This window comes from Crotalus tigris, unplaced genomic scaffold, assembly GCF_016545835.1.
Source record: "Crotalus tigris isolate CLP2741 ecotype Arizona unplaced genomic scaffold, ASM1654583v1 scf7180000019483.1746242, whole genome shotgun sequence".
In the NCBI taxonomy this organism is placed as follows: domain Eukaryota; kingdom Metazoa; phylum Chordata; class Lepidosauria; order Squamata; family Viperidae; genus Crotalus; species Crotalus tigris.
In genome coordinates this window covers 706-15,957 of record NW_024097562.1, presented here as the reverse complement: position 1 = coordinate 15,957, position 15,252 = coordinate 706, and the positions used below count along the sequence as shown (strand labels likewise).

Sequence of the window (15,252 nt, the reverse complement as noted above, 5' to 3'; positions counted from 1 at the left end):
ATTGTTTACTTCTTCATTGTTGGTCTGATGTTAATCAGGTGTTAATCTGTGATCATCTGAGTGTTGATTGCTGGTGAGAAGATGTTTTCGTCTTTTTATCCCTTTTTTGGTTTATTGATTGTCTCTTTTGTATCTTATGTAGATGTTGTTTATGTTTCTATCGATGGCCAATTTGTCAGAGTGCCAGACTTCCAGGAATTCTCTAGCATTTTTTTGGACTTGGCTTGGCTTGGACCTAAGATGGTCAGAGAATCAATGACATGATAATAGATGACATCACCTATGACAGTCCTTTTCATGTCCATTGACCCAGAATTAGCCAAAGAATCTATGACGATATTGCTCCACAGGACATCCAACTTAACCAAATGCACAAAGACTGAGACACCCAACATCATGGATCTTATCAACCTTTGCCTTACCACATACTTTCCATTTGATGGACAAACTTATTAACAAATCAACATACAATTGTATGAAACTTCTGGCTATCTCCTGATTATTAGTCAGAAAAGCACATCAGCGAAAATATGAAGGTCCTCTCAAAGTTTATCACTCTTTCTCCTGTGATTCTCACAAGAATCTGAAGCACCTGAAGGCAGGACAAGAAGCAACGGATGGAAACTCATCAAGGAGAGAAGCAACCTAGAACTAAGGAGAAACTTCCTGACAGTGAGAACAAATAACCAGTGGAACAACCTGCCTCCAGAAGCCGTGAATGCTCCAACCCTGGAAGTTTTTAAGAAGAGACTGGACAGCCATTTGTCTGAAATGGTGTAGGGTTTCCTGCCTGATCAGGGGGTCCCTTCCAACTCTATATTATTATTATTATTATTATTATTATTATTATTATTATTATTATTATTATTCCACAAATAATAACAAGAGATTGAATGAAAAATATAATATCTGTGTTGTTTTCAGAGATTATTAAAGCATAATGTTCTTTCATTGTTCCCATTTGCACTTCTGCATAAAATTTTCTAATGAGAATCATTACAGAAATATATGAACAATATGGCAAACTAATGGATTATAAATGTACCCAGGTGCAAAATAGAAACCATCCACTTTCACTTCTAGTGTATTAAAATGCATTTTGGATCCAGACCAGAATAGAATTGAAGACTAAGAGAAGAAAATCCAATTCTTATTTTCTTTGAATGAGCCTTTACAACATAACACACATAAAATTATATGACAGTATTACACAGATCTATAATTTGGACCTTGGATAGCCAGAGGAATATGTTTTATTGCCATGTCAAGAAATCTTTAAAATATAGATAGCTCAATATAACTTCTGCAAAACTGTTGTTTAATTAAATTGAATTTGCACATGTCAAATTGATGCTTATAAGGTGTTTCTCTCTAAAGATCACAAAAATCTCTTTCCAGCTTAAGTACAGAATAGCCACCAGTGCTTCCATTCCCCTCCCTCTTTCTTTCTATTCAGCTGTCCATTACCTCTCCTAGCACTCCTTCCAAACCGCAAATTCTCTTAAATTTCTACCAGTCTTTCTTTTCAGGAAGTGTCAGTAAACCCTTTACTTGCATTCTACTAAATAACTATACAAACTTGTGCTTTGGGTACAAAATAATCTTGAAGGATATGGTAACTCAAGGGAGTGAGGAAAGGATTATGATTTGCTCTGTTGCCTCGGCCATTTGCGTCATAAGAGCCGTGGAGGTGCAATGGTTAAAATACAGTATTGCAGTAATTGCAATTAAATTCTCACTGGCTCAAGGTTGATTTAGCCTTCCATCCTTCCGAGGTGAGTAAAATGAGACCCAGATTGTTGGGTGCAAGAGGCTGACTCTATAAACTGCTAAGAGTACTGTAAAATACTATGAAGCGGTATCTAAGTCTAAGTGCTATTGCTATTTGTCTACTAAGGACAATATCTTCTAGAGCAGTGGTTCTCAACCTTTTTAATGCCGCGACCCCCAACCGGTCGTAAGTCGAGGACTACTCAACCGGTCGTAAGTTGAGGGCTACTCAACTGGTGCAGCACTGTTTGCAGAATGGGACTTTTGGCGGGCTCAGCAGGGCAGAGACAGCCTGGACAATTCCTATTGGCTTTTGAAAGCCCATAGAATTAGACTCTATTCAAGAGAGTCTATTCTATTAGCTTTCAAAAGCCAATAGAATAAAAGGGAGTAGCACAGCTAAGGAAAAGGGAGAAAAAATGGTGGACTGCGTTGTTTGGTGACCCCCGTGAAATGGTCGTTCGACCCCAAATGGGGTCCCGACCCACAGCTTGAGAACCACTGTTCTAGAGCCATTCATCCATCATTATGTTCAAATAACACTAACGAGTAATGACTAGGTCAGGGATCTTCAAACTTGGCCCTTTTATGACTTGTGGACTTCAACTCCCAGAATTCCTCAGCCAGCATGGCTGGCTGAGGAATTCTAAGAGTTGAAGTCCACACGTCATAAAAGGGCCAAGTTTGAAGACCCCTGGACTAGGTGATGCTCTGAAGACAGTGTAAATCTTCATCATTTGTGAAGAAACAGCCTCAAATAGGAAACAATCTGGATGCACCAAATCCCTGGCAGCCTCCACTCATTCATTGTCTTCTGCTGTTGTCGCCTCTTTTTTCAGGAAGAGAAAATAGATGGGCAAGTCTTCAAGAGGAACCAGCAACAATGCAGGTGCTTTGGCTCATACATTACTTCTTTCACAGGACTGTGGTTGAAAGCATAAATGAGGACGCTGTCTTAAATAATTAATACAATTAATATCACACGTTCTGCCTTTTTGCTCGGGGCGCTTATAGAGTTGGCTTCCGTCAGAAATAGAGTGAGTGAGAAATTAGTTGTTGCTTGCTCTGGACTATCTCCTGTAGTGGGATACATATTCTGGAAATTTCCAAGAGGCCTGCATGTGGGAAATCCATCTTATTTCTGAAAATGTTGGTGCATACAAGTAGTCCTCGAAGTGCAACGGTTCAATTTAGCGATCGTTCAAAGTTACAGCGGCACTGAAAAAAGTGACGCAGGACCATGTTTCACAGTTGCGACCTTTGCAGCGTCCCCACGATCATGCGATCAAAATTCAGATGCTTGGCAACTGGTTCATACTTATGTCCCAAGGTCACCTGATCCTTTTTTGCAATCTTTTGGCAAGCAAAATCAATGGGGAAGCCAGATTCACTTAACAACTGGGTTACTAACATATCAACTGCAGTGATTCATTTAACAACTGTGGCAAGAAAGGTCGTAAAATGGGGCAAAATGTACTTAACAGATGTCTCACTTAACAACAGAAGTTTTGGGCTCAATTGTGATCATAAATTGAGGACTACCTGTATTCCTTTCCCTTGTATCATATCAGTGCTCTATAGCAGTGGTGGCGAACCTATGGCACGCATGCCAGAGACGGCACTCAGAGCCCTCTCTGTGGGCACACGCGCCATGCCCCGGAGATGGCAACCGTCCCTCTTCAACCAGCCACCCACTAACTCAGCTAAGGTCCCACGTGGCTGGATGCATCCCAGGACCCATGCGCTCACTGGCCTTTGTGTGCAGGGGCCGATGGTGTCAGGCAGCAGCTGTCCCGGCCCCTGCCTCACCTTGCGCTGTGACAATGGCACCGGCGCCCTGCCTCACCTTGCCTCGCCCTGCAGGACGAGCCTCCTTCCCACCGCCCCACCTGCCAGAGACCCCAACCCTGCCCGGCCCCCACAGGCATCCCTCCCCACGAGCAACATTGAGGTGATCACGCCCACCTTGACCACACCCACCCAATTTGCTATGACCATCACAGCCACGCCCATCCAGTGGGCCACGGCCACCTGGCACCCGGCAAGTTTGGGCAGTCTCTAAAAGCCATCACTGCTCTACAGCCCTGTATTAATGACACAGGTGATCTGGTGATCTCCTCTTCCCTGTCGATCTGATAAACATTTTTTTTTTATTAAAAGTTTTACAATTTTACAATAATATCCCTCCCACTACTTCCCAGCCCTCCCAAAATCCCTCCCCCCCTCTTCCCAGAGCTGAATACAGGGTTAACAAGAACTAAAAATACAAAGTATTTAAACTTAAGTAAACCTAAAACAAAAATTACATTAAAAAAAAATCCAATATATATATATAACAAAAAAGTCCAATATATATATATACAATAAAAAAATACTTGTTGTCTTAAACTTTAAACCATAAATTATTCAAAAGCTAAATAATATCTTTTAATATCATACTTATACTGTATAAAGTTTATCCATCTTTGCCACACCAAAAGGTATTTCTCTTGCGATTGATCTTTCAGATAAGCAGAAATTTTTGCCATTTCAGATAAATAAGAAACTTTTAAAAACCATTCCTCCAAGGTAGGCAAAAATTCCTGCTTCCAATATTGTCCATCAACAACCTTGCCGCTGTAATTAAATTTAATATTAAAATAATTTCTTTATCATTACAATCAACGATCTGATGAACTTTTATGTTGTACATCGTTCTAAAGGAAGAGACTGATCTACAGTTATCAGTTATTCCGCTCAGCTGCTGAAGGTACAGCTGGTAGGTTGGTACTTCCTACCATTTTAATGGTTTTCCTCTGTGGCAAATATTTTTGAAAAAAATTAAAATCCACGATGTTACAATCAGTATTATCACAAACAGAGCTGGATGGCTTACTCATCCTGATTCACCTTTTGAGTTTCCTTTCCTTCCCATATAATCCACCATCCAGTTAAATTGTTGTATTAAAAGGGTCTGCAGAAATTTATGCTTTAACTCATGCACTAAATCAGGGGACCCCAACCCCTGTCCGTGGACCAGTACTGGGCCGTGGCATGCCAGCAACCAGGCTGCATAAACAAGCAAAACCCCATCTGCAGGATGCAGGCAGCACACAAAACCACATCCCCTCCGGTCCGCAGAAAAACCTCTTTCCATGTACCTGGTCCCTGGTGCCCAAAAGGTTGGGGACCTTTGCACTAGATCTTACCATACTACAAAATAACTTTTTGCTGGTGCTGCAACAAACCAACATCTCGGAAACAGATTAAACCAGTGGTTCTCAACCTGTGGGTCGGGACCCCATTTGGGGTCGAACGACCATTTCATGGGGGTCGCCAAACAAGGCTGTCCGCCATTTTCCCCCCCTTTTCTTTGGCCACATCCCTGGCACCCGGTGATGTATAAGTGGTTGGGGGTCACCACAACATGGGGAACTGTATTATGGGGTCGCGGCATTAGAAAGGTTGAGAACCACTGGATTAAACAAAAACAATTTTGCTAATGATATTGTGTACATCAATGTTACAGCTGGAATGGACCTCTTCAAGCAAATGCTGACACTGCCAAATTTAAAATATTTTGTATGAAAAAAAAAGTCTATATCCCATACCTTTGTGTCAATCACAAGAAGTTCGGTATCAGATTTACAAATAACTGAAGCAGGACGTCTCGTATTAGTCAATAGACAGGTTTCCTTGAAATACAAGAGTAGTTTGAGTCTACCTTTCTATAAATTTACTAATTTGAATGTACAAAAAGCATATTAGTCACTTATATCAAAATTACTCTTATCATTCTGTATCCAATGTCTCCTCTTTGGAGAAGGTTGTTGAGATGATGAGGCCAATCAGCTGCACAGTCTATATCAGGAGTCTTCAAACTTGGCCCTTTTATAACTTGTGGACTGAGGAATTCTGGGAGTTGAAGTCCATAAGTCATAAAATGGCCATGTTTGAAGACCCCTGGTCTATATAAATGAATTATTTAGAGTCTGGGCCAGAGGCGACATTGGTTACTCTCCTGAATGATCGATGTTGGGACCTGAATGAAGGGAACGTGTTCTCTTAGACCTCTTGGCAACTTTTGATACTGTTGGCCATGGTATCTTATTGGCCTGCCCAATTGGGTTGGGAATCAGAGGTCCCATTTTGCCATGGTTCCTTTCTCAATGGGTGCTCTCTTTTTTCCATGAAAACTATTTACACTCCATAGAAATTGGATTATTTACTGGAAACATTTAAAATCCCTAGTAATCAAATCGTTATACATACTTTCTTAATACAAGTTTAATATTATTCGTGGCACATTTCTCTTTTGTGTTTTAACTCTCTACATCATGGGTGTCAAGCTAGATCGCGTCACGTGACATAGCGTGACGTATCGCAGCGTTTTTTGCCTTTGCGGAGCTGGGGTGGGTGTGGCCTGCGTGTGACGCATCTGGCTCACGGGCCACCAATTTGACGCCCCTGCTCTACGCTGTAAAGTGGCATCTGCACAAATTATTTTATTTTATAAAGAGGAAAGTAGTTACCCCTATGAAATCTTCTTCTTCCAGTTCATATAATGCTTCGGAGGCCAAAATCCCATTTTCAAATTTTTCATTAGTTATCATAAATTTCAGCTTGCCAGACAACAATAAGTAACATTCAGTGGCCATGTGTCCTTGTTTCATAATGACTGTTCCAGCTATATACCTGTAAAAACAATATTTTAGAAGTCATTTCCTAAAATATTTAGAATGCAATCAGCAACCAATGTTTAAGAAGGGATATCCGTGTATGGAATAGATGACAAATCTTTAGGAATATGTCATTATAATATATATATATGTATGTATGTATGTATGTATAGGTCTTTGGTTATTCAGGGTTTCTCACGCGTAAAATTGGAAGTGTCTTGGCGATGTTTCGACGAAGTCCCATTCGTCATCTTCAGGCTGGTGTTTTCGGTTTCGTGCTTCTAGGAGCACGAAGCCGAAAACACCAGCCTGAAGATGACGAATGGGACTTTGTCAAAACGTCACCAAGACACTTCCAATTTTACACGGAAGAAAACCCGAATAACCAAAGACCTACATACAAACACCCACGAAAATCTCAGAAAACACACACACACACACACACACACACACACACACACACACACACACATATATATGTAGGTCTTTGGTTATTCGGATTTTCTCCTGCATCAAATTGGAAGTGTCTTGGCGACGTTTCGACAAAGTCTCATTCATTATCTTCAGGCTGGTGTTTTCAGCTTCTAGGAGCAATGTGTGATCGTAGCTGTTTCTTCTTTTAACTGCCAATGGGGGTATGAACTGATTGGATGAGAGCTTGGCTGTGTTCTGATTGGATGGAGATGTGTTCTGATTGGTTAGGAGCTTGGCTGTGCTCTGATTGGATGAGGGGTTGGCTGTGCTCTGATTGGTTGGGAGAGTGTTCTGGGTGGGGGCTTTGTTGTGCTCAGGTTAGTCTGAGTTGCACGGGGATGTGAGATGGTGAGCTGCATTGCTATTGTTTGGCTTTGCGTTCGTGGTTGTGCCTTATCTTCATGGTGGGTGTCAGTTTGCTTCATGTATGGATTGGAGGGGTTTAAAATGGCTAATGATGCAGCTGTGGTCTGGCTTCTAGTTTGTGGTCGTGCCTCATCATCGGTGTCGGTTTGGGTTTGCTTTTTCTGTGGACGTGTGGTGGTGACATCCTGTGTGGCTTTTGTAAGTGTGGGTCTGATGTCATTCTTTGTGTTAGGGACTCGTTTGTCAATAAGGGCGGGTTTCCAAATGGCTGGTAGGCGGGAGGTATCATCTTGTTTGTTCATGTTGTGTGGGCGTTTTTCTATCTCGATGGCTTCTCTGATTATTCTGTTATGTGTTCAGTTTTGGCGATACTTTGCATCTCTTTTTAGCATCCCTCTGTAAAGATTTTTCTTGTTTTTGATTGGATACAATGCAGGGAAGCCTAGCAACATAATTGCTCTGGTACTTTATTTGAATTAAGGCATCATTACACTAATATTTAGAAGGGTTTTTCCTTTATTAAGTGGAAAATGATATTTTTTTGCAATTTTAGAAATGGTATAATCTGACACAAAATATTCATGAACTTCATTGCTTTGCCATGAAGGGCCATAGTGGCGCAGTGGTTAGAATGCAGTATTGCAGGCTAATTCTGCTGTCTGCCAACTGCCAGCCGTTTGGCAGTTCGATCCTGACCGGCTCAAGGTTGACTCAGCCTTCCATCCTTCCGAGGTCGGTAAAATGAGGACTCAGATTGTTGGGGGCAATCGCTGACTCTGTAAACTGCTTAGAGAGGGCTGTAAAGCCCAGTGAAGCGGTATATAAGTCTAAATGCTTATTGCTATTGTATTGCCATACATCTGAGTTCAGCAAAGTCACTTCCATCTCTTCAAATATATTTCAGCGCAGCTTCTTTAAGAAAATGACAACACTGCCTCCAAATTACATTCTGAACAATTGTCCATTTCTAGCATTAATCAAGAGGATCCATCTTCGCAAAGAATATATTTCCTTACACTTATAAAATCGCAGTCCTGCCACATTCCTAAAATAATTCTGAACCATTTTTTAAAAAAATCCATTTAAAAAATAATAAAGGCCAATTTTTTAAAAGTGCTTGAATTCATTCATTTTTAAAGGGTATTTGAGGCATCAGGTGAGTGGGCCAACAAATACATCTGTGAATTATGCAAGTTGCAAACAAAACTAGGCATCGTAGCTAAATAATCTCCTCTAATATTTGTCCTCATCTTGAAAATGTTCACTTTACTAAATGAAGATCCGTAGGAAACTTTATAGACAAGCTGTAAAGTGCCAGCTAGGAAAAAAAACAATACACACCTTTAATGAGCTTTATACATTATCTTTCAAAGTAACAGCCATCTATACTGTAATTTTCTTAGTCACCAAAGGTCTAGAAGCATTCCATTAGAAGGCGGCTGTTGAATCATGGAATACCAAAGTAATATTGTGTAGCTTCCATCTGTCAATATTTTATTTTAATGGGGCAGGTCATTTCTAAAGAACGATAAATATTTAATTGGAAAATTTTTAGCTTTCTTGAAAAACATTCACCTTCTGACCTAGCTTTCTGAAGAGAGCTTATGGACTGGATCTCATTTGCTGTCCTATTTTATCACCCAGGCTTTTTACTTACTTTTGGTAGATGAAAGCTTGGCAAAGCTTCTGTTGTGCATTGCTGGGGAAGCTGCGAAAAGCTCTGTTTGTCTTCAAGCACAATTGCATCTGCGGGGGGCAGGAGGAAAACATATTTTATAAGCAATACAGGTATTGAAGGCAAGGCACTATCGATGTATCACTATGCACATCTTCAACATCTTAATGTTCTAAATATTGTGGCCTGCCTCATTTTAGCTTTATGAGACTAAGTCATTCCGATTGTTAGGCCACATCTTTTCTTCCTTGGTGCATGGCAAATGGAGAGGTGTGTATTTTATTACAACTGAATGCAAAGAATTTTTATTTTCTAACTAAGAAACCCAGTGATAGGATCTCTAAGCTTTAAAATTCGCAGATGTAAGAATCTATTAACAATTTTCAAAGAATATTAGGGGAGCAAAGCTTTTGTCCTAGCTTTGAAAGAAATTAAACAGCCTAATATGGTGACATTTCTAAGTATCCCAGAATGATAATGATAACCTGGAGACAGCAGAATGGAAGAGAAGGAACTGGAAATGATACCAAAACACAAAAGTCTGCAAATAGAAATAGAACAATTGTGGCAAAAAGCCATCCAAAAGTAGACCCAATAGTAATAGGCATCTTGGGTGTAATCTCCAAACAATTGGAGCATCACTTGAACAACATTGGCACTGACAAAATCACCATCAGTCAACTGCAACTTTATTTGGAACAGCTTACATCCTGTGACGATACTTCTAACACCATAACCTATGTGGCTTGGCAGCCTGGCTGGGGTTGAAAGAGGAGAACTGGGCTGCACGAGCGGTAGGCTGACGTGCACACACATGCAGCCCTTGTGTGAGTGGTAAACCAGCATGCACACAAGTGATGGATCCGCCAGACTATCTCTTGCGCAAATTGAGTTGCACGCACACGATCCAGGCCGCCACTCATGCAGCCCAATTCCGAATAGGCCACAGCCCGGTAGTGAGCCCCAGCCCAAAGGTTGGGGACCTCTTCCATAAAACATCCACACCTTCCCAGGTCCTTGGGAAGGACTGGATAGGTGGATAAAAATGCCAAATCCAGTTTGAATATCTGACTTTGTGACAAACCATAATTAAACATGTATGCCATCCAACTCTCAGTGACTCTAGGCCAGGGGTCCCCAACCCCCGGTCCATGGACCAGTACTGGGCTGTAGCATGCCAGCAACCGGGCCGCATAAACAAGCAAAGCATGATCCGTGAGATGCAGGCAGCACACAAAGCCACGTAGCCTCCGGTCTGTGGAAAAATCTCTCTCCACAGAACTGGTCTCTGGTACTCAAAAGGTTGGGGACCTCTGCGCTAGGCAGAAACTGTAAACTTAATATTTACTCTCAGATCTCATCCAAAATCAGGAAAAGTATCAGTGCTTTCTGTTTCCTTGTCAGGGACAAACTTCCAGCCTCGCTACTTTACCTCTACTTTATGTCCTTTTAAAATATCATCTCTTTTCTCAGACTGTCTAAAAGGAAGTCTGTTTTAATGGAGTAGCAAGCACTCTGTGACATATCCCAAATGACACATTCAATTCAAGGAACAATACTTAATAGAATTATTGTTATACGGGTTGGATAACAAGCTGACACATCACAACTGTGTTTTGTTCATAAAACTGACTCTGCATTGCCTCAGTATAACTTGGGTTAGCTTTCTGAGGCAACTGTTCCTAACTTGTCGTTCACAAAGTCTGTCAGTGGTGTAAGAACTTTCTTTCTACAGAACAACAACATATGTGACATTTTGGCCTTTTCATACACACATCATACTGCTGACAAATCTGATAAGTTTTGCCATTCTCACTTGAGATCATGCAAGATTTCAATCAAGTTCCAATTAAAGCATTTATTTTTATTTCGTTTTGTGGTCTATGTTGTATGCTAAAAGTCTGTATGGCTGGTCTCTGGTTTACATGTTAATCCTCAAAGCTTGTAAAAAAAATCTATCAATCTGTTAGAAAAAAAGGAATGGGAACTTCTTTTTAAGCACGTAAAATAATCACAAAAGCTAGATAATTTGTTTCTTATAATAATAATAATAAAGTTGGAAGGGACCTTGGAGGTCATCTAGTCCAACCCCCTGTTCAGGCAGGAAACCCTATACCATTTCAAACAAATGGCTGTCCAGTCTCTTCTTAAAAACTTCCAGTGTTGGAGCATTCACTACTTCTAGAGGCAGGTTGTTCCACTGGTTAATTGTTCTAACTGTCAGGAAGTTTCTCCTTAGTTCTAGGTTGCTTCTCTCCTTGATTAGTTTCCATCCGTTGCTTCTTGTCCTGCCTTCAGGCGCTTTGGAGAATAGTTTGACTCCCTCTTCTTTGGGGCAGCCCCTGAGATATTGCAACACTGCTATCATGTCCCCCCTTATCCTTCTCTTCATTAAACTAGACATACCCAATTCCAGCAGCCGTTCCTTATATGTTTTAGCCTCCAGTCCCCTAATCATCTTTGTTGCTCTTCTCTGTACTCTTTCTAGAGTCTCAACATCTTTTTTACATCGTGGTGACCAAAACTGGATGCAGTATTCCAAGTGTGGCCTTACCAAGGCACTGTAAAGTGGTATTAATACTTCACGTGATCTTGATTCTATCCCTCTGTTAATGGAGCCTAGCACTGTGTTGGCCTTTTTGGCAGCTGCAGCACATGGCTGGCTCATATTTAAGTGATTATCCACTAGGACTCCGAGTTCCCTCTCACAGTTACTACTATTGAGCAAGGTACCCCCTATACCAGTGATGGCGAACCTTTTAGAGACCGAGTGCCCCAAATCCGCCCCCCCATCCCCGCTCTACCTCTTGCCCTGCCTGCTCTGATCCCGCCCGCCCCCTGCTCCGCCCGCCCACAGGGCCACACACCGCCTCAATGGCCCGCTGTAGTAGATTGCCCAGACAGCCCTGCAGCGCCATGGCAGCCACGCCCTCCGCCCACACCCCGCAGCATCATCTGCACACTATGTGAAGTGAGAGCAGAATCTTGTCCCTGCTGGCTGGCTATGTCCTTGGCTGCACTGCTCCGTGGAGGCCTTGCCTGGGGGCGACTCTCCTCCAGGGGGGCTGCTGGAGAGGGGGGCCATGGGGGGAGGCAGGGCTAGGGCGATGGCATGCGTGCCCACAGAGAGGGCTCTGAGTGCCACCTCTGGCACGCGTGCCATAGGTTCGCCACCACTGCCCTATACTATACCTGTGCATTTGGTTTTTCTTGCCTAAATGTAGGACTTTTTTCACCATTGAATTTCATTTTGTTGGATAGTGCCCAGTGTTCAAGTCTGTCCAGATCTTTCTGTAACTTAAGCCTGTCTTCTGGAGTGTTGGCTATTCCTGCCAGCTTGGTGTCATCTGCACATTTGATTATTTCCCCACCTATCCCCTCATCCAAATCGTTGATGAAGATGTTGAAGAGCTGGTTTTCATTTATGTTTTTAAGATAGCAATACCACCTGTGCAAAGAGATGATTTCTAAAATACAGTACTGAGGTTGAAAAATATTTTTTTCTAGTGAAAAATTTAAATAAGCATCATGCCCCATAAATTGTAATTAATAATAAAAAAAACACAAGAGAACTGAATTGGGATAATTCAAAGTTTCCAAAAAAAGCAAAACTATCAGAAATCAGATATAATCTCCACAATCATGTACAATACAGATTTGTTTTGACTGGAGCTCCCAGAATTCTTTATATGTCTATTCTAATTTTAATTTTAGTTTGACTAAAGCAGAGAATTACAGTTTTTGCAATTATGACACATCTATGATGCAGCAAGTTACGGAAAGTTTATCACAATGCAACGAAAGCAATATTTTTAACAAATTAAAGTTGATCTCTTATTAAAAATCAATGAAACATTTTTCTTGCGTCCATAAAACACACAGAATCTCATGAAATATGTGAGTAATGAGAACAGATATGAAAAAAGACAACTACAGATCAGGTTTCCTAGAAACTTCTAATTTAACAGTTATGGTTTTTATTGTCAAGGAACTCCCAATCAGGGAATCATGTTTTCTTTAAAATGATTTCTGTGACAAATTACCAATGGAAAAATCCAAGTAATTACACTAGCAAGGCCAATTATTAGCTGATGGATAATTTTACTTTGCTAATATTGTCAATGTTGCAAGAAATAATGATTTATAAATCATATATTTATTGAGTCAAACAAATCTCTGGCATAGGTTTAGATATAAACAGACCATAGCTTGTTAGTTAATGCCCCAATATGTAAGGTTACATTTCATAATGTAATGTTAAAAGATAAAACGCTTGTCAATATTTATCAGCTTTACAGAAAAGCTTTTATATTGAAACACTTAAATAAAAAATCTATGAGATCTAAAAGCCTGTCTATTATACAGAGAGTTAACAAAATGTGTCTTTATATAGTAGTACGTGAAAGTAATTACATAGCATATTAAAACTACAAAAGCTAGGTTTTGTTGGATAGTATCCCAAATGCCGTAGAATTTCCTAATTACACCTCCTTCCAAAATCAGAGGCAAGTTCTCTAAAGTGAAATATTCCCTCCCATTTCTCTGTCAAATGGAAAACTAAGCATTTCCCTTATCATACAGCAGGGGTCTTCAAACTTCGCCCTTTTATAACTTGTGGACTTCAACTCCCAGAATTCCTCAGCCAGGCACGCTGGCTTAGGGATTCTGGGAAGTGAAGTCCACAAGTCATAAAAGGGCCAAGTTTGAAGACCCCTGTCATACAGTATGACTGTATGTCATACAGTGCTCTGCAAGTTGCAGCCGACATAGCATATATATTTGTTGGATCTCTGCATAGAAATAGAGGTAAAAGATCTAAAAATCTCTCACATGCCTTACAATAATACTGTACTATTATTTCTAAAAATTTGTAACCTCATTGTTAGAGAAGTCAGTTCAGAATTATCATTACAATGGTCTAAGTCTTTATATGCAGCTTATTATTAAGAAATATTTCTTGGCTATAAAAAACCCCTCCAGTCACATAAATCTCCTTTCCTCTTAGAGGGAAGGATAAATTTGCCACAACTAAAATATAAAAATATTAGCATAGATATCATTGGAACTACAGGGTGTTTCATTTAATAAATGAATAATATGATTCAACATTTACATACAATAATGGCTACTATCTTTTGGGAGACTTGGGGAAAAGGGTGACAGAATGTATAGAACAGATGTTAAAAATAAGTGAAATGACTGAATACTTGTATAAGCAAGAATTGTCTACACATTTTATCCATATTATTGTGTTCAAAATTATCAATCAAATAATTGTTCATAGTTATTTTTTAATCTCTTACCTGCAGAATGTCTTTTGGTGTTCTTTCATTTGGACATATACGTAAGAGATGTATAAGTCTTTCAAAATCTTTATTTTGCTACATAAAGAAAATGTAAACATTATCCAGGATATTTACAGTAATTAAACAGTTCCCCTAGTGACATGAGAGTATGAACGATACACAGGTATGCACTGCAGTCACAGCTAGTTTCATGTCTGTGTTTATCTTGATTTGACGATATTCAAGAAATAAATAATAGGGTATTATACTGTAGAGTCATTGAATCACATGGCTGGAAGGATCTTTGGAGATCTTCTAGAATCTAGTCTAACCCCCTGCCCAAGCCAGGAGACCTTACTGAATCCCAGACAAATGGCTGTCCAATATTTTCTTGAAAACTTCCAGTGACGGAGCATCTACAATTCCAGGAGGTAAGCTGTTCCATTGATTAATTATTCTTACTCTCGGGAAATTCCGTCTTATTGAATATCCCTCTGACAAGTTTCCACCCATTGCTTCTTGCTCTGCCCTCAGTGCTATGGAAAATAAATCAACACTCTCTTCCTTGTGACAGCCCTTCAAGTACTAATCCTTTTCTTTGATAGGCTAGACCCAGGGTAGGCAACTTTGGCTCTTTTATGATTTGTGGACTTCAACTCCCAGAATTACTGAGCCAGCCACGCTGAGGGGAAAGGGAGAGGTTTCCAAGCTGAGCCATGCTGGCTCAGGAATTCTGGGAGTTGAAGTCCACGAGTCATAAAAGAGCCAAGGTTGCCTACCCCTGGGCTAGATATATACCTAGTTCCCTAGGCTTAGCCATTCATCATATGGTTTAGCCTCCAGACCCCTTATTATCTTTGTTACTCTTCCCTACATATATATATATATATATATATATATATATATATATATATATATATATATATATATATATATATATATATTTACCTTGAACGTGCACCCTATCAGCCCAAATATGGGAGAAAGAAATCTTCTTTCTTTTCTTTTCTTTTGCCTGTATCAG

General features: G+C 40.3%; 1 protein-coding gene across 1 annotated transcript in view; it reads right to left on the bottom strand.

The window, feature by feature from the left end:
* Positions 1–14,741, bottom strand: part of LOC120316821 (cyclic nucleotide-binding domain-containing protein 2-like) — a 61,961-nt gene extending 47,220 nt beyond the window's left edge. The window contains exons 1-5 of the mRNA XM_039362886.1: positions 14,691–14,741; positions 14,247–14,324; positions 8,926–9,014; positions 6,282–6,444; positions 5,361–5,444 (exon numbers count right to left, since the gene is read on the bottom strand). Coding sequence (XP_039218820.1) covers positions 5,361–5,444; positions 6,282–6,444; positions 8,926–9,014; positions 14,247–14,324; positions 14,691–14,741 — 465 coding nt within the window. The remainder of the gene's footprint in view (positions 1–5,360; positions 5,445–6,281; positions 6,445–8,925; positions 9,015–14,246; positions 14,325–14,690) is intronic.
* Positions 14,742–15,252: the final 511 nt, after the last annotated feature.